Source organism: Anopheles maculipalpis, chromosome X (assembly GCF_943734695.1).
Source record: "Anopheles maculipalpis chromosome X, idAnoMacuDA_375_x, whole genome shotgun sequence".
NCBI lineage: Eukaryota > Metazoa > Arthropoda > Insecta > Diptera > Culicidae > Anopheles > Anopheles maculipalpis.
Genome location: NC_064870.1, coordinates 19,739,185 through 19,758,714, shown reverse-complemented (window position 1 = coordinate 19,758,714; position 19,530 = coordinate 19,739,185). Strand labels below are relative to the sequence as shown.

At 38.6% G+C, this 19,530-nt stretch overlaps 1 protein-coding gene across 1 annotated transcript; it reads left to right on the top strand.

Moving 5' to 3' along the window:
- Window positions 1–16,947: 16,947 nt before the first annotated feature.
- Window positions 16,948–19,530, top strand: LOC126562123 (tyramine beta-hydroxylase). Its single transcript, XM_050218549.1, has 3 exons — window positions 16,948–18,159; window positions 18,932–19,119; window positions 19,206–19,530. Exons 1-3 carry the CDS (start codon window positions 16,963–16,965, stop codon window positions 19,528–19,530), a joined length of 1,710 nt encoding a protein of 569 aa, XP_050074506.1. The 5' UTR covers window positions 16,948–16,962.

Here is a 19,530-nt window from a genome sequence, read left to right as displayed (position 1 = left end):
TGGAAATGTAGTTCTCAGGAAGGGCAGCACGATTTAATGCCTGTGGAGCGCTAGGATGCACTTGTAGGGCAACAAAATCTTCATAAATCTTGAGGAGAACCTGTCTCTAGAAGCGCTTCAAATTTTTTTTATTATCAAAGGATTTGATACTGAACAACGAACAAGAAGGCGAAGCGACAGCATTTCAAAACGTGGTTAGAACGGCATCATTCCGGTCTCCACTTCTAGGGACGTGTTGTGTGTGGATTTCATGCTTCCTAGTGCGAGTCTAAGACAGCGGTACTGTAGCCTTTCAAGCTTGAGTATCAACGTATTGGATGCCCAATGGAAGCATATGCTTCCATATTCCAATACGGATAGTACCGTTGTTTTATGCAGTCTCAGGACGTCTGATGGATGTGTCAATTTTCGGGTTATATAGTCTTTTCTCCCTGTTTTTCCCGTGTCGCTAAAAGGAGAAAAGACTATCTTAGTTTTCGTTGCAGAGAACTTGATACTAAGGTTTTCTGACCACTCGGAAAGATAGTCCAGAGTGGTTTGTAAAGCCAGTTGTAATTTGTCGGCGTCTCTGCTTACAACAGATATAACGCCGTCGTCTGCCAATTGTCTAAGACTGCAGTTTGGCGCTAAACAAGAATCAATCTCACTAACATAAAAGTTATATAACAGGGGGCTCAAGCAGGACCCTTGTGCTAGTCCATGGAAACTGGTCCGTTTTAACTGTACGCGACCATTGTTGAAATTCATAGCTTTTTCCGACAAAAGGTTGAATAACAAGTTATTCAACTTTGGTCCCAGGCCCGCATTTTCTAACTTTTGTCTCAGTTTGTATGGAGAAACTGAGTCAAATGCCCCCTGTATGTCAAGGAAGATAGACCCCATGTTCTGCTTGCGTGCACGGGCAAGCTCTATTTCAGTCACCAAAAGCGCTAAACAGTCATTAGTTCCCCTGGATTTAAAAAAACCAAACTGAGTATTTCAGAGAAGGTTTTTCGACTTTAACCATTCTTCTAATCGTAAAGGAATCATCCTTTCAAGGAGTGACAACTTTCACTTCCCTCCATTCATGCGGGACGCTGTAGAACTCCAACATATTATTGAAGATTGTTTATAGACGTTTCTTTCTTCCATGTCAGGAAGATTTAGCAGCAGTTTGCTGCTAATCTGATTTTGGCCTGGGAAAGAATTTTTGCTTGATAGGAGAGCAATCGATAGCACAACCCTAGCGAACGGTGAGTCCAACATAGTGTTACTGCCAGAGGCATTTTGTGTAAATATTTGTGCGATAACGATGGTTCCTTCCTAAGGATAAGACCTTCCCTAGGACGACTTGCGATGACTAATTCCTCGACCAATGCAGTGTGTGTAGCCGAGATTTTCATTCTATATTTTTATCTAGTACTTCAAACTTACTATCTACGTTGCTATTCTTATTCTCTATTATCCTGCGTAATTCAATATATTCTTTTTCTAGTTCAAATATTCTGCTTAATAAACGTTATCATTGTTGTTATTATTATTATCATTTTGAGATTTTTTATGGGTCTCTTTTATGGTGTTATTATTATTATCTGTATGAGAACTTTTACGGCATAGGAATACGGCCTGGCCGTCATTAAAAATAAATAAAACTTTTATGGGTTGTGAACACTGAACTGAGAATTGAGAACGCTGGGGTAGGTTTTGTACTAGCTGAAACATAAAATAATTGCATTAATTAATACATTACGGGATAAATGGATTGAAGAAATTAATACTTACCTGACGAGACAGCAAAGACCGATGGCAAATCTAAGTTTGGCTGGTGCTGGTCGCTTAAAATTATAATTTTGGAACCAATGGGGTGAGAACGTTGTCCATGTCTGCATGGATGTTGATAAAAGAAGATAGAGGTGAAGAAGAAGGTCTTTCATTTAAGAGAAGCATTAGGTATATAAACACGTTAAACATTCCAATGTTTTGCCATACAACAAACAACACGCTAGGATATTTAATTTTTTTCCACTTATCTCTAATTATCTAAATTTTTTCTCCAATTCTACTTGACTTTCGTCCACTTGTACCTAGCGTTTGTCTAGTTCAATTGGACCATCGAGAAACGGCTACGGTTATCTATAAGTTCAACCTATCCGCTGTCCAGTTCATCTTAAGTGTTGTCTATAAATGCCTCATACATGTCTAGTTCTACTCGGAAACCTTGTAACGACCTTCTGGTCACGCCGGCCATCTAATCGGTGAACGGCCTGGATGGGATTTGAACACCGGTTCTGGCATGTGAAGAACGGCTGCGTTGTTGCCGGACCACCAGACCGCCCTTGTGCTATAAGTATTTTTTTATTGTGAACCCAATACCAACCCCTTAATTATAACTTAACGCGGAGCGATCTGGTTGTTGAAGCGGTAACGGTGTCGGTCTTCACACGCAGGACCCGGTATCAAATCTTGTCCGAACCTACGAACCAACAATAAATCTGCGTGTATAACGAAGATAAGAAAAGCCAGCAATGGCGGGGGGTAAAGGTATCTCGCAACCGTAGGGCTAAAGAAGAAGAATATATTATAGCATAACGTAATTATTTTCCATCCTTGTTGTTCAAATGTGTCTGTTTCAATTTTACAGAGACGGCGCAGAAACAACAGGCTTTTCGGTTCGCTTTCTTATATTGATATGTTCAGTGCAGTGTATATCGTTAGACAGAACGGTTGATTGGGGGGTCTACTTGTGTTTTACATTTTAGTTAAAATAAGAAAGTGCCAACAATATTATTCATCTGCAAACAATGTCTGAAATAATCATAAAAGTGAAGAAATCATAGTAAAACGAATGTTGATCAATGTCTAGAATTCAAACAAAGAAAACATACACACAACAATCAACGTGCACGGTGATAGTCATGGCATCTTACAACGCTAGATGCTGGGTGTTTACACTGTTAATATCCTGCATAGCCGGTTATAGTAGGTTTCTTAAATTTTTGTTGTTGCTAAACGTGTTTAAATTGGTACTGGCTGTATGGAAAATGCTAAACTTTCTCTCTGGTATTATTGTAAATTTTGCTCAATCTTTTTCAATACTTCAGTTACAATTTTGGTTCAGTATTCAAAATTGATCAATCTCCATTATTTAATTAATTACTTTGTTGAGCTCGTATTATCTATTTTTTTTCTGAATATTAGTTTCTAGTTAAATCAATTAGCAAGTAATTATGAAACCAATCTAGCCCATTATCAGCATTTGCTGCGGGATGAACATGGTTTATCAAGCATGTTCCTAGTCCCATTAATTAATTCATATTTGTATAACGAGATCGAAAAATTGATAAGATTAAAAAAATACAGTACCAATTGGTTAGGAGTTAATGTCAGGCTACAATTATACATGAGGATAACTTCCTAATTAATAAACTGTGGGTAATATTTGAACCGCTTCAATACTTCTTCTTACCGGCTTGGCTCTTCTAAGTTAACGCCCGGCCATCGAATTACTAACAAGATTGCCGATAACTCGTAGTTGCATAGTCAGTGCGGGGGACGGTCCGGATGGGATTTGACCCCCGGTCCTGTCATGTAAAGTGGCATAGATTTTCACATGCCAGGGGTATCGAATCTTGCCCGGACCACCTCACCGTATTGACCGTCTAGTTAGGGGGAAATTAACTCAGGGAAAGCCAGGAACAGCAGGCAAATACCTCTCGAGAAAGTAGCGTCAAAGAAGCAGAAAAAAGTCAAAAATAATAGGCCAATTTAATGTTGGAGAATCAAGATAGAAGAATAAGAATTAAGAGCAAATTTGACTAACGGCTAGCTTAGTATGCTGTAAAAAATTTTTGCTTCTTCCTCTGTTTTGCTCTGCGTCTACTAAAGGTTTCCATCTGCAGGTTTTTTTCCCATCGTTGGTCTATTGTTTTGCTTGAAATAGTTATTATTATTTAGCTTGAGTACAGCTGTAACTAAATTAGCTTTAGCTAATTTAGCTTTAGCTTGAGTACAGCTGTAACGCGAAAACATAAACTAACGCCATCTATGGGTAAAAATAGGAATTAACATCACCATATTTGAATTACCGTATGAATTAAGGAACACAAAATTTATACATCACTAACGGAGCATAGCAGCTCATGGTCGCTTGAATAGGAAATCGATGGAATAAGTGGGTTTAGAAAAGATTTTCCAGTACAAGGCTTTTAAAGTAGAATTTATTTGATATCCCGAGTCTGCCTAAGTTCTGTAATCCTTCCAAGGCCCTTGACGGGTAGCCGAAGTAAGATACTACAGAGCGTTCTCCGGCAGTGACTCGAAGCCTGAATCGGGATTCAAATTCTCTTCCCGAAGTTGACCGTAGCTCTACATGTAACAAATTAACAAATTTCTAAGCCGTCGAAAGAACCGCTGCTCGCACGGGGTGCTAGATTTACACTGGTTTATTGAACTGTTTCATTGAAGGTACGCTGGGTGTTCTCCCTAGCTGCTCCATCTTAGGCCGCTCCACTAGGACGTTGTCTCGCGCTGCTTCATCTGTTTAGTTTATTGTTGCCCGTTCTGGCATGCATTCAAAGCATCGACTTGATGTTAACTGATTCTTTGTTTATCTATCTGTTATGATTTATGAAAAAAACATTCTTGTTTGCTATGCCGGTGCAAAAGTGGTGCTAACTCTTCATTTTACACATTTTTTTTATTCATACAGGACGGCCAGGCCGTATTGCTGTCATGTTACATATTTTCCATAAGGAAAAATACATAAAGAGTGGAAAAAGGCACACGCAGAAAAGCACGCATGGCATTAATCAGATGTCAAGAAATTCACCTGACAATAATCAAATGAAGTCAGGCGAGATAGTCTTTCCGGAAATAAAATGCACTGCATTTCCACGGTACCTGACAAAATGGCGGTAGGCCGTAATAATATAAAATAAATAAAATTTTCCATGGTACCGCATTTGTTGTCATGTCATTTTTGTCCTATTACAGTAGAGGTGTATGTGTTAACTACAAGCGTGGTCAATAACGGGTTATCGGTTAAGATAAATCGACTGAGCGTCCGCGGGTGAGCAATATCTCCTTGTACTCCTTGAACTCACAGCAGATCGGAAAACAGATTTAATATGGTTACAAGACCCTCCAAGGGGCTTAATAAGCCGCTGTAAGGGACCAACGATTTGCAGTTGGGGAAAATGTTGCAATTATCGAGGTTACTGCTGTTAATATTGACAAGAACTCATTAGTACTTCACGTAATCACATTCTTGCAATGGTTTAGGTATAAAGTTGCAAATAAGAGTAGTAATCGAAAGGAAAATCAATAATTAAATTTTCTCCCGTCTCACTTTTGATTTTGGGCTCGTTTTTTCTGTATTTGGTTTTCATTCCATTCGTTTCCAATTCCAAACTCGTTTTTGATTGTTTTTGATTTGTACCAAAGTGTCACTTTTCACTATAGTGTGAAGTGCAGGAATGTTGTTCAATTATTTCTTTCACAATTTTAATTCATTGCATTTTTCAACTATTTGATGGGCTAGGTGTGCTAAAAATAAATATTTTTTTGTTTGTCGAATAATATAAATCCACTTTATTTATATTTACCCAATCAATGACAAATTTTTGAACAAACACAAATATCCTATAGATAGTTCAGTTGTTTATGATAATTCTGGCAAAGTTTGGTAAAATTATACCTAGTATAAGTATCGGAATCAGCGTTTTGAAAATTGGACGTAAAAATGGTCTTATATTATTGGTGGTCATATGAACGCTGAAAAATTTTATATTATACGTAAATAAGTTATTAATTTTCAGAAAACTAAACGTGCCTAGTACTTTTCAAAAAACTTTGCATTTCAAAACATTTGACATGCATTAAAATGTAAAATCACATCTTTACGAAGAACTTGTGGTGTTTAGTTGAATAAAAGGATGATTTTATTGTCCTCATAAGAGAGTAAATTTAATAATACGAATGACCAAAACGTGCCGATACGTAATTATACATCGTTTCATTGCTATTATCCCATTGTTTTATTCACACAACTCTTCATGCTCATGCTCATGCGTTGCCTAAACAGGTATAGTTTTGTAGAGCAAGTCTCTATGAAACCACGCACCAAGGCAAGAAACACGGTTCAATGACGAAATGAGCATTCCGATGAAGGAAATTAAATTCTTGGTCACCTCTTTCCTTAACATTCCTTTTTGCATTCCTTGTTCCGTTAAGATGGAATTTCCAGCATATTGAAGGAAGCAGCCACATAAATGGTACGGAGAATAGGAATGTGACCTTTATGTGCGTAGCCTTTTAGAATCTTTTTTTTTGCCTTTATCTTATTATTGCTTATGCGAATCAATATTTAATCCTATTGCAAATAATCACATGCCTGAATAAGTTTAGTATTTTCATTCTTTGCATAAAAAATAATCTATTTTTTCGATTAGGCTCAGGGCCACGAGAGCTGGGAAAATCGTCAAAACCTTCTCAAAACAGTGCTTTAAAGCTTTGCAGCCTGGTGGTAATGCGACAGCGGCGCAAGTGTACAAATGGCAGGACCGGGGTTCAAATCCCATCCGTTTCCCCGTAGTGAGGACTGACTATCCAACTACGTGGTATCGGGAAAGTCTGCGTGTCCAAGAAGGTCAAAGAGGTCCAGAAGGGAAGAAAGAACAAAACTAAGAAAGAGACGCTTTTTAGAAAAAAATTCTCGTAGGATATCCATGATAGATAATTGCAGAATTTTGACGTTTGCTAGATACCGGCTTGTTCATGAGTAGTTTTTTGTCAATTTAAATGTTAAGAAAGAACATTTCCTACTAGTTTGTTAAAGACTTTGAGGACTTACTCTGGGTTGAGGGACACTCAAATTACTCGAACAAAGTTGGACATCGGATTATGAGGTTGTTTCACATTTAAGCCCAAAAACTAGCATCTGCGTTGGCCGAGAAAGCTAGCTTTATTTATGTCGTTTACTTCAAAGAGTTTTCCTTAAAGTTCATTTTTGTTAATTTATATTAAATCGGTGGAATGTTAATATGAAAAGAACTGTATACTTATCTGTATAGTTGTATTGCTCAATACTTCTCCTTTTCCGGAAGTTTGAGAAGCCGGACCGGGGTTCAAATCCCATCCGGATCGTCCCCCCCGTAGTGAGGATTGACTAACCAACTACGTGGTATCGGAAGTCTAGTAAGCCATTCGATGGCTGGCATGACCTTAGAGGCCGTTAAGCCAAGAAGAAGAAGATTCTAAATATATGTTTGCATGCAGCTTGCCGCCAGCTCCCGTTGAAGGTGTTTCTCATGAAAGCGTCTCTACGGAGACAATATATTTGGAGGCCTTTGGTCATTGTCCCGAAGGGTGATTGAGTAATCATCGTGATTACACGTTGTGGCCTTTTGTTTTCTTTGGTGTCTCCACGTTCTCTCGATATTCGTACTGTCGATTGAGTGGCGCTAAGCAAGAGCTACGCACCACTCTAACGTGTGTTCCTAATGTGTGAGTGTGTGTTCCAAATGGCAAATGGCGATTTCAGTTCGGTTGCCTTCGAATAGATTGCTCTGAGATCAGTAAAGTTAACGAGAGTGCATTATGAAAAGGTGCAAAGAAAGGAGTTATAAACAATAAAAAATCGCTTGGCAACACAGCGTCACAAGAAAAATAAAGCTCCCCATCCTATCAAACGGGACGCTGTTTCATCCACGCGCGCTCCCTAAATTGCCAAAAAAGGAGCCCAAGAAAAAGCGATCTCCTTGAACCGAAGCCCCTCTTTCAATCTTGGCTGATTGGTGTTCGAAAGAGTCATACTTTCACCAGAATACCCACCCCTAGACAAGATATGATTGAAACTGTCGGAGTCAAGGCAAAATTTGGCGATTTTCACGTGACGTGACACGTGATAAGGATGACATTCGCGCTCCTATTATCCGAGACATCTGCGACAGATTTGGGTTTTCAATCCTCAACTCAGGAGAGGCAACTAGGATGCACTCACCGAAGAGTAGGGCGAGTGCACTGGACTTGTCTCTATGTCCATCAGCGATGGCCCTGGATTTTAGTTGGAAGGTGATCCAGGACTCTATCGGTAGTGACAACTTGCCGATAGAAATTTCCTACATCAAGGCAGGATGTCCAGAAGGTGGAATCCCCGTTAAATGTGACTTAACGAGGAACATCGACTGGACGAGATACGGTGAATTAGTAGCCGCTTCGCTTTCTCTTGACTTGGAAGATTTGTCTCCAGTTCAGGAGTACGAAAAACTTGTTTCAATTATAAACAAGTGTGCTCTTCAGGCCCAACCAAGGCGCTTCCACCAAGCAAGGACATTTAAAAAACCTTACACTCCTTGGTGGAACAAGGATGCCAAGCGGCTTTTAACAAGAAGCGGGAGGCGTTTGAAGCATTCCGTGACACGGGCTCAAGGTCTTTATATGAAAAATATAAAGGACTGGAGAGGTAGTGTAAAAACCTGTTGAAGGCGAAGAAAAAGGGCTATTGGCGTAGATACGCCAATAACCTAGACGTTTCGGCTTCACTTAATTCGCTTTCGAGGATGGCTAGAAGGATGCGAAACACCAATAACACCAATGAGAGCGAAAGTTTTTCTGGCGAGTGACTAAATAAATATGCCCACAAGCTTTGACCCAATTTCGTTCCTACGCAAAACTTTACACAATATGCGCCTGGCAAGGAGCATGGACTCACCGTTCACTATGGTTGAGCTATCGCTTGCTCTCCTATTAAGCAAAAATTCTTCCCCAGGCCTGGATCTGATCAACAGCAAACTGCTGCTAAATCTTCCCGACATGGGCAAGAAACGTCTGTTAAGAATCTTCAACGATATGTTGGAGTTCTACAGCGTCCCGCATGAATGGAGGGAAGTGAAAGTTGTCACTATTTTGAAGCCTGCCAAACCTCCATCAAGACACGATTCATATCGGCCGATATCGTTACTTTCGTGGCTGAAGAAACTCCTTGAAAGAATGATTCTTTTACGATTAGAAGAATGGTTGGAAACCAACAACCTTCTCTCAAGTACTCAGTTTGGTTTTTTTTAATCCAGGGGTACTAATGACTGTTTACCGCTTTTAGTGACTGATATAGAGCTTGCCCGTGCACGCAAGCAGAACATGGGGTCAATCTTCCTTGACATACAGGGGGCATTTGACTCAGTTTCTCCATACAAACTGAGTCAAAAGTTAGAAAATGCGGACCTGGGACTTGAATAACTTCTTATTCAACCTTTTGTCGGAAAAATCTATGAATTTCAACAATGGTCACGTACAGTTAAAACAAACCAGCTTCCATGGACTAGCACAAGGGTCCTGCTTGAGACCCCTGTTGTATAACTTTTATGTTAGTGAGATAGACTCTTGTCTAGCGCCAAACTGTAGTCTTAGACAATTGGCAGACGACGACGTTATATCTGTTGTAAGCAGAGACGCCGACAAATTACAACTGGCTTTACAAACCACTCTGGACTATCTTTCCGAGTGGTCAGAAAACCTTGGTATCAAGTTCTCTGCAACGAAAACTAAGATAGTCTTTTCTCCTTTTAGCGACACGGGAAAAACAGGGAGAAAAGACTATATGACCCGAAAATTGACACATCCATCAGACGTATCAAATCCTTTGATAATAAAAAAATTTGAAGTGCTTCTAAAGACAGGTTCTCCTCAAGATTTATGAAGATTTTGTTGCCCTACAAGTGCATCCTAGCGCTCCAGAGGCATTAAATCGTGCTGCCCTTCCTGAGAACTACATTTCCATTTTAACAACAGATTCCTCGATGCACGAGGAAATTAAGACCATACCTAATGAACTTCGCCCGAGGGTAGCTCCGGGTATTTTGATGAATAAGTATGGTCATTTAGACCAAATAAGCCAGTACTACACTAATGGATCACCCTCTGAGGATGGCACTGGCTTCGGTGTTTTAGCGAGTCCACCCAAGCTTTTTTTCAAATTGAGGCAGCCATGTAGTGTTTACACCGCAGAGCTAGCCACAATATTTTACGCATTATTGATGATAGTAGCGAGACATTCGGACCAGTACTTCATCTTCACTGATAGCCTTAGTGCTATTGAAGCTCTGAGATCTCCGAAGGCTGTTAAAGGTCAGGATTTCCTTACCATAAAAATCATTGAACTGCTTGGCTCAATGTTTGATAAGGCGTATAAGATCTCGCTAATTTGGGTCCCTTCTCATTGTGGAATTCCCGGCAATGAAAAGGCAGACTCACTGGCCAAAATAGGCGTCCAAGAAGGCGCTTTTTACGACCGACCTATCTCGACCCAGGAGTTCCTACGTTTACCAACAGCAACTTTTCCTCTCTCGCTGGCAGATGGGGGGCAGATGAACTCGGACGTTTCCTTTTCTCGATCTCTCCAGAAGTGTCCTTGCGGCCTTGGTTCGTTCGATGGCCTCTCTGTAGACCGGGCATTCATACGAATGATGTATCGACTGATGTCGAATCATTTTGCGTTGAATGTTCATCTACAGCGTATAACTCTGTCTCAGACAAAAGTGTGTGACTGCGGTGACGGATTCCACGACGTGGATCACCTTCTGTGGTCCTGCGTGGAATTTGAAACCACTAGACGCTCCTTGTTGAGCGCAGTCGAGCATATTGGCAGACGACCGGATACAGAAATTAGAGAAGTGTTGGCTACCAGTGACCACCCCTACATGAGGATCAATTACCGATTCACCAGAGACAACGGTCTTGTCCTCTTCTTCTAATTCTTGGCTTACTAGACTGCCGATACCACGTAGTTGGATAGTCAGTCCTCGCTACGGGGGGACGGTCCGGGTGAGATTTGAACCTCGGTCCTGTGGTTTGAAGGACGGCACCGCTGTCGCCTATTATTCTGCTCCTTAATTATCCTCTCCATCCCTCTCCTTTGTTTTATTCAGTGCTGTCTTTGCCGTAAGTGTTTTTTTTATAGTGCCATAGCTGTTCGTGAGGATAAAACAGTCACCTTCATGCACAATACCATCGGCAACGATGAATAAATGGAGGCAGAAATGGCAGTTTACACTGCTGTAATGTCCATGAGCAGAATACTCAGGCCTAAAACAAAAGTTTTTGTTTTGTTTCAGTTTATGTTGTACAATAGTCACACCAGTTTCAGCCACAACAAAAATAACAAACAACAACAAATACTGCAATAGACCGCAGTACACACTGGAAATCCCTAAAAAAATCCTGCAGCTTACACCACCAGCCTAAAAATTCAATTACTCGGTTGAGAAAAATCCAAGTAGGAATTGCGTTGTGAAAATTGTGGTTTGTATGCTCGCAAATATAACCAATCTTGCGGCCTGCCTCCCTTTTCCTTAAAATACGCATATTTTGGACTCGCATTTATGCATGATCGTACATACTTTCGTATTTTGATAAACCAAAAGCCTTCCTTTAGCATCTCTAGCACTTTTTCTACACTGATTTGCCCTTTATCACCGTGAAATCTTTTTTTCATCCCTCCATCTTACCCTGACTGGTGTTTACCCTCCACTACCCTAAATAGACTGTGCTTCTCTGCCGTATAATTATTCTTAATTTGAACATCTTCATCGCACATCGCTTCTCTCGATAACGTATCTACAATGTTCACTAAATTCTTATCCTGATGTTGCATTGCAATGAAATATCCATATTAGCTGTTTCTATAGCTAATATTCTTTCTGATATCGTCTCTACTTCTTTAGGTATCTCTACCGGAGCTACGCTTAAGGCATCAACATGTTGAATATTCATTCCACTTCTATGCTCAATTTCAAAATCATATATCAATATTCTTTGAAAATATCTCGCTGCTCGTGCATTCATTTAGCTCTTTTTGTACGCGTCTTTGACCGCTGCACAATCCGCTTTAAGTACAAATACTCTACCGATCAAATCGTCGATTTGCTTCTTGAAAAAATGACTTTTCTCCAAATTTATCGTAAATTTATCGTGCATTCTATATTATTCCCAGCAGCATTTCTAAGTTGTCTAATACATCGCTCTCATTTTTACTGGGCAGTATCAAATCGCCTAAATACGCCACCAATATTACTCCCTGCTTTCTGCATTCAGCCAACATTTTGGTCATCGCTCTTTAAAGTAAATGGCATACGCGTAAACTTGTAGTGTCCACTAGGTGTGAAAAACGCCATTACGTCCTAACTGCTCGCTTCAATAGGAATTTGATAATAACCACTAAATAAATCGAGGGTTATAAACCTCTCAGCCCCATTCAGCTTTTGCAAACATTGCTCGTTATCTGGCATTGGATATTTATCTATCACCATTTTTTTTATTCATCATTCGATAATCTACCGCCATTCTAAATTGTCCATTTTTTTTGGCACCAATACTATTGGTTTACTGTAAGGGGATTCCGAATCCTTGATAATCCCTGTAACTAATAATCACTCAACACTTTTTACCGTGCTAATTCCATCTTTCGTGGTTTCACATATACCGGCTCATTATCCACTAACGGTATTTTTGGTAATATTACTTTTGACGCATCCTTCTTTCTTCATGTGTAACGCAAAACATTTGCTATACTTCAATCAATAGCAGCAGTTTTTTATTTTCTTCGTTTTCCCCGTTCGATTTAATCATTTCCTGCTGTCTTTTAACCCGATCTATCTCTTGAGTCAAAGAAACGCTGAACGCTCCTTCCGCGATATCCTCTTGTTCTTGTTCGAGAAAATTATCTCGTAATATAATCGCCGTTTCCTGCACCCATGACCGTACGATCTGCATTTTCTACTTACTTACACATAATTTTTATTTTACTTTCACTTCGGCTTGCCCGAAATCTTTTAAAGTATTTTCGCTTGGTTTCATAATTCCGAACTTATCTGCCCATTTTTCTTGAATTGTCGAAACTTTAGCATCCGTGCCGAATAGTGCTTCGATTTTTCTGCCCTGCAATGTAATTACTCTCTTAACACGTTGTTTCGTTTCGTTCGTTTCTTTAGATTCGTTTTTTTACAGTTCTTTTCTTTCGTGGTTATTCTTTGTAAAAAAAAGAGTTTCTATTGTAATTCTATTTCCGTTTATTCCACTATCTATAATTAACTGTTTGTTTCCGATGAAGAATTTTGAAACACTCAGCACAAAATCGAGGTTGATCCGGACAGCTCATGCATGTACAATCTTTTTACAATTTCACGTGGCTTTGAGCGGCTCATGTTTTCTCTCTCATTGTTGTAGGATCGTTTGCATGCACGTCGCAATTTTTTTTTTCCACTGGAGTCCTGACGGACGGCTAAAACAAGATGATCTTGTTGCTGACTGAAGTTAGTTGTGTTTTCGACTGGTATTTGTAAGAACTCCTCAGCAATCATCTCTCTAAATTCTCTAATTCCGATTTTATTCTTTGTAGCAGTTTTAAAAACCACTAAGGCGTTTACATCACTGATTCCTAATAAAAGCTCGATTCATAGTTTTCGAAACCATTTGACGCTTTACCTCATTGTTGTGGCGTAGGAGAACATTTGGTCCGAATAATCAATCCCACATTTGTATTTCTTATAGTCTACTACAGCTAGTGGTTTTAGTTTTGCAGCAGATTGATTCGTCTAATATTTTTTTGTAGTTTTAACCATATATGGAGCATGCTTCGTTGATAACATTCTTACATCGCGAGAGTCTTTCCATTTCAGAACCACAATTCCGTTTTTGTCTTCTTTGGCAATCATTTCACCTTTTTTTAATTTACTATCCAGAACAGCTCTCGGCATGGATTTTTTGTTATGCCTTAAGGTTCCTACAAGATGAGTCTTGTGGTCCAAGCTTGTGTAGAAATTGTCAACATATAGTGTTCGTCTTTCTTCGAAAAGTTTTTCAGCAAGTTTAATACAAACATTATGAGCCATTCCGGTTTCTCTGATACCCTCCGAAGACTTTCTACAATAAATTTTGGAAGCCCATGTGAATCCTTCGCCCATGTGAATTTGTGTGTTTTGTTGGATATTGTCTAAAGATGAGTCTGCCCATGCGCCATGGAATCAACGTTTTATCAATGACTATGTTTTCTCCTGGTGTGTGCACTTTCTGATATTTTTCTTGTAGCTTATCCATCAAATTTAATTTTTTCCATAAATTTTTTTTTTTTTTTCATCCCCTTTCACAGCTCGGAGAAGGAAATGTCTCCCATTCTTTTGTTGAGAATTCCTCTCTTCTTCTAACTCCAATTCTCTAAAAACATCTGGAACTGAAGATTCGTCACAATCACTATCACCAACATCGTTATTATCAGACTCAGATTCAGAGGATACTATTCTGTTTTTGACAATTTTGTTTGGAATGATGATTTCTTCCTCATCACTGCTCTGTGTTTCGATTAACTTTTGCATGTTTGCTTCAAAAATGTCTTGGGGTGATCAGTTAACTTTGCGCTAAAAGATCAAAAGTGCAACTAAAGTTATCAAAATAGCAGGTGTTCAAGCACACAGTAGAAAAATGGTTTTAGGTAAAACGGAGATATTCATAGAAGTGATTTTGTCAGTCTAATAAATCCGATTCCCTTGCAAGCAGTAGTTGGAGTCGGAATGTCACCGATTTTTGCGAAGGGGGGTTTCCAAGAATGAGTTTCCGATAAATTAGCGGAAATTAAAAAGAAAAGGAGAACTACACGCACATGCGTAGGCTTCTGTACTGTTGACTCTTTTACTATTGCAACGCTCCGCCAATCTCTTTTCAAATGTCCTTCCTGTCCACACTCATGGCATTTCACTTTCTCATACTCTCGCGCGACATGTCCCGATCCACCACATTGAAAACACTTAACCAATCTTCTCGACTGATCGTGCCAAATTTGTGTGCGTTTTATCCTTCGCGTATCTTCAATTGCGCATTTCTCCACTACTTGCTTATTTCTCGCTCCTCCCGCTTCTACCCCTTGTATCCAACTAAGTTGCGCTAAGAATTCTTGCTGAGTTGACACTCTCCCAATTGATGTATGTGAACGCTTCCACAATTCCTAACCTTCATTTCAATGACCACCTGCACGGGTATGTTATGTGCTTTTCATTCTTAATAACATTTGACATAACAGAACTATCGGTATAAAACTTTGGGAATGCCTAGAAAAAATGTTTTCTATTGTATCAGCTAAAAACCAGATTTATTTAAATTTACTTTTAATTCAATTTTCGATTTGTACTCCTTACTTCTATAACCACCTACTCGGATAAGTCAAACGTTTTGCATGGGGATGAGCAGTTCTACGCTGCAAGAGTAAATGTTACGGTTGAAGAGCAATTATTTCCATACCGCGATGTTACTGGATTAACTCAATATATTCCGTCTAAACCGGCAAAGTACGGGATAAAGGTATGGTGGGCATGTGACGCAGAATCTTCCTATCCAATTCCAAACAGTTTTTCAAATCCTAATTTTTTTAGAATTTTTTAATTCCCAAGATGAATAGGGCTGTAGTACTGTTGTCAACATTCCACTTTGATACAGAAATTCAAGGCCCTAAACTAATCACTTATGATAGTCGACTACAATCGTTCAAAAGGAGGAGTAGATAATATGGACAAATGTATTTTCGAATACAGTTGCAAAAGGAAGACGAATCGGTGGCCACTAGGGTTTTTCTTTAACATTTTGGATGTAGCTGCATTTGTCGCCTATAAATTTAATAAAGAAAAAAACTTCAACTCTATTTAAATCCATAAACTACCGACGCCTATTTTTAAAATATCTCTACAATTAGTGACAAAAGAAATATAACGTCGATCAGAAAATATGAAAATAATGCGACATTTTGGACCCCGCAGTGGAGTAGAAAGTATGTTGGGACAGTATTTAGCTTCAACATTGTGAGTAAACGTAGATTCAACTATAGCAGAAATCCGTGATGCGTCAGGTCGGGTAAAACACAAAGGTAACTGTCACCTATGTGAAAAACGGCGATCGACTAGAAAAGCATGTGGAATATGTGAAAAACCCGTCTGCGCTTCACACTCATGGGACAAAATTTACTGTAATTAGTATAAATAGCAGAATATAGCTTTTAAATGCTTAGTTTAAATTATTTTTGTTGTTTTTCAAAATCGTGTATTTATGATAAAGAAATTGAATTGTAAGTTCTCAAGATTTTTTGAATTTCTAATAGATTTAAGGTGTTTTAAATCCTTTCATATATTATTTGTTAAAAACGGGCTGAAATGTATTTTGCATATCCTACAATCGTCGTATCTCAAAAATGTTATGTTAAACTGTGTGTCGCAGCTTTACCAAAAACTTGAATTCATTTCATTAATTTTAATTAAATTAAATTAAACCTGAAAAATTCCTATACAAAACGAAGTCATAGCTTAAATTGGAGATATGCACAATTTAACACGTAGTAATGTAACACTGTTACACCAGAAATAAATTTAAAAAAAATATGTGTATGCAATAGTATCAAATTCTATGCATGGGTTTTAGCAGCTCTTGCAATAACAACGAAAAATAGGATGACAGGTGGGCGTCCGAATCGTATCATTGTTCTATGCATGTTGAATACATTGAAATCTTTAATTATTTGCTAGTATGAGCAATATTGTTCGGTGTGGTTGATGATCTTCTGTTGATGATAAAGATTGTCTGCACCTCAATGAACATGTCACCAATACATAGCCAAGGACACCTGCCTGTCAAAAATCTGGCTGACGATGGCTATTACTAGACCTGTATATTCAATACATCTTATCTTAAGTGTGATTTTATGTCAACTTTCTTATTGCTATGGGGAAATTAGGACCGGCGATATAAAACAAATGGGTCTTCTATGCGAGTACTCTAAATGTGTACTGGGTGGTTTGGATATGATATGTTACTCACCATTTTATTAATCAACGTCAACGATTCCATTAACATTTATTTAATGTATGTATTATCTATATCTTTTTAATTTCAGATATTTCCTCTGAGCGACTTCATAGCCTGAATTTAAATCATAAATCGATAAAACTCGTATGGATGGTAAACTGGCGAGAAAATGAAGTGTTTTTACACGTGAACAGCACCTTTGAACATGGCAAATTCCAGACCTTTGCTATTGGGTTTTCACAACGTGGTCAACTATCTCGCACCGATTTATGTGTGTTTTCGTTTGTTCCTAATCTATTGAAGCACGCTTATGATACATATACTTCAGGAGACTATAAACATCTCTTTATTGATACTATACAAAATTGTGACACCATTTATATGGATGAAAACTCTATTGCATTTCGACGTAAATTTGACACTTGTGATCCACAGGACATTGTATTTCACTCGGGCACTATGTATTTGGTGTGGTGGCGTATAGACGCACTGCTGGACTGGAGAAGTAATGTTACTATGATGCCAAATATAAGCGCACAAAATCAAGGTGTGCTACCTTTACAACTGCTAAGAGCTGATAAGATTCACATCAATGAAGAGCCACAATATCTGAACAAGATAGAAGTGCATCTGGAAAATGTGGTTGTCCCAGCGGTGGAAACAACCTATTGGTGCAAAATACAGCAACTTGAACCGTGGTTGATAAATACCAAACATCATATCATTCAATTTGAACCAATAATAGACAACGAGGACTTAGTGCACCATATGGAAGTTTTTCAATGTATCGCAAATAAAACGGAGATTTCAACTTTTAATGGTCCTTGCAATGATATGCCTACATATGGACGCCTATGCTCAAAGGTTATGGCACTATGGGCTATGGGGGCTGGTTCTTTCACATACCCAAAAGAAGCGGGTCTACCTGTAGGTGGCAAAGAGTTCAATTCACATATTCGCCTGGAAGTTCATTTCAATAATCCAAACTTGAAGTCCGGCATTATTGATAGCTCAGGTATGCGCATAAATCTAATATCGAAGTTACGTCGCTATGATGCTGCTATTATGGAGTTGGGATTGGAATACACAGACAAAATGGCTATACCACCAGGACAAATAGCATTTCCGCTGTACGGTTATTGTATAGCAGAGTGCACCAAATTAGCCTTACCAAAAACAGGCATTACGATATTTGGTTCACAGTTACATACACATTTACGAGGTGTGCGGGTTCTTACAAGGCATTTGCGAGGAAAGGAAGAGCTTCCAGTTATTAATCGAGACGATTTCTTCTCACACCACTATCAAGAAATACGACAGCTTCGTTATAAACCTGAAGTTCTCCCGGTGAGTATTACTTTACGTTTACTGCATCTTACAGGCTATTTTTACTAGTGAACTGAATTTTTTATTTCTGCGAAGGACTTTTTTACCATTTCACCACTTTTGTCAAGTTATATTTGACCTGTGTCAAATGGAGCGGGTTAGTCAATTCTTCTCAGTCCATAGGGGTGCAATAAAATCCATCATTTGAAAATAGTTTCTAATCAAACAATTGATGGAAATTCTGATTAAATTGTTTAAGCTTCTTCGTTTTCTTCTTCTTGGCTTTACGATCTTCTTTGATCATGCCGATCATCGAAACGTCTTGCCGATTCCACGTAGTTGGATAGTCAGTCATCACCACGGGGGGACGGTCTGAATGGGATTTGATTAAAGACCGGCGCCGCTGTCGACTCTAACATCAGGCCGCCCCGGTGGTATAAAATAAAGTCTTTAAGCCTCATACATATAAAAATTTAATGTTATATTAATAGTTATTTTCATTTGTATACAGCTATCTGTGCTTAAGTAGTAATTGATTTTTCTTATTCTTTTATGGGGTTTGACAAACACTGAAGTTGAATGTAATCAACCCGCTTCAATAGATAGTGGTTAAATATGGCTTGAAAACTGTGAAAACTATCTTGACGGATGCGAAATATAATTTAATGTTAAAAAGTAATGTTTCTTTTACAGAAATGAAAAATACAGTTCACAAGTAAAACTAGCATGTAAAACGCTGTATTACATTTCTATAAGGTGTTTCATGTCTTATGATAACTACTTTTATCATTAGGGAGATGCTCTGGTTACTACCTGCTACTACGATACGCGTGGTTATAAATTGCCAACTCTTGGAGGATTTTCAATCAGCGATGAAATGTGTGTGAATTACATACATTACTATCCAGCAACAGAACTCGAAGTTTGCAAAAGTTCCATCTCAGATAATTCGTTGTACAATTTTTTTGAATACATGAAGAAGTAGGTGTAATTGTAATATAGTAATGAACAAGTGTTCATGTGTCACAACATATATAATACATACATTTATTATGACATATTTCCAGGGTACAAGGGCAAAATATATCCTCAGCAACAGGTCCTCGTTCAAAAAACTATTTATCAATTCACTGGAATCAAAAAAGGACAAATAAGCTTCTAGAAACATATCTTTCCACACCATTGAGTATGCAATGCAATCGATCAAATGGAATGCGTTTCGATGGATTTCATTGGGAAGATGCACCAATCACTACATTGAAACTTCCGATCAGAGAATCCAGGTCGTGTTCCTCTCAACCGAATAATCTGCAATGGTTCAAACCCTTAAATCACGGACTTTGTGATAGTTTTGGAGAATGTATTTATGCGGAGGCAAAAGTGGAAGAATAG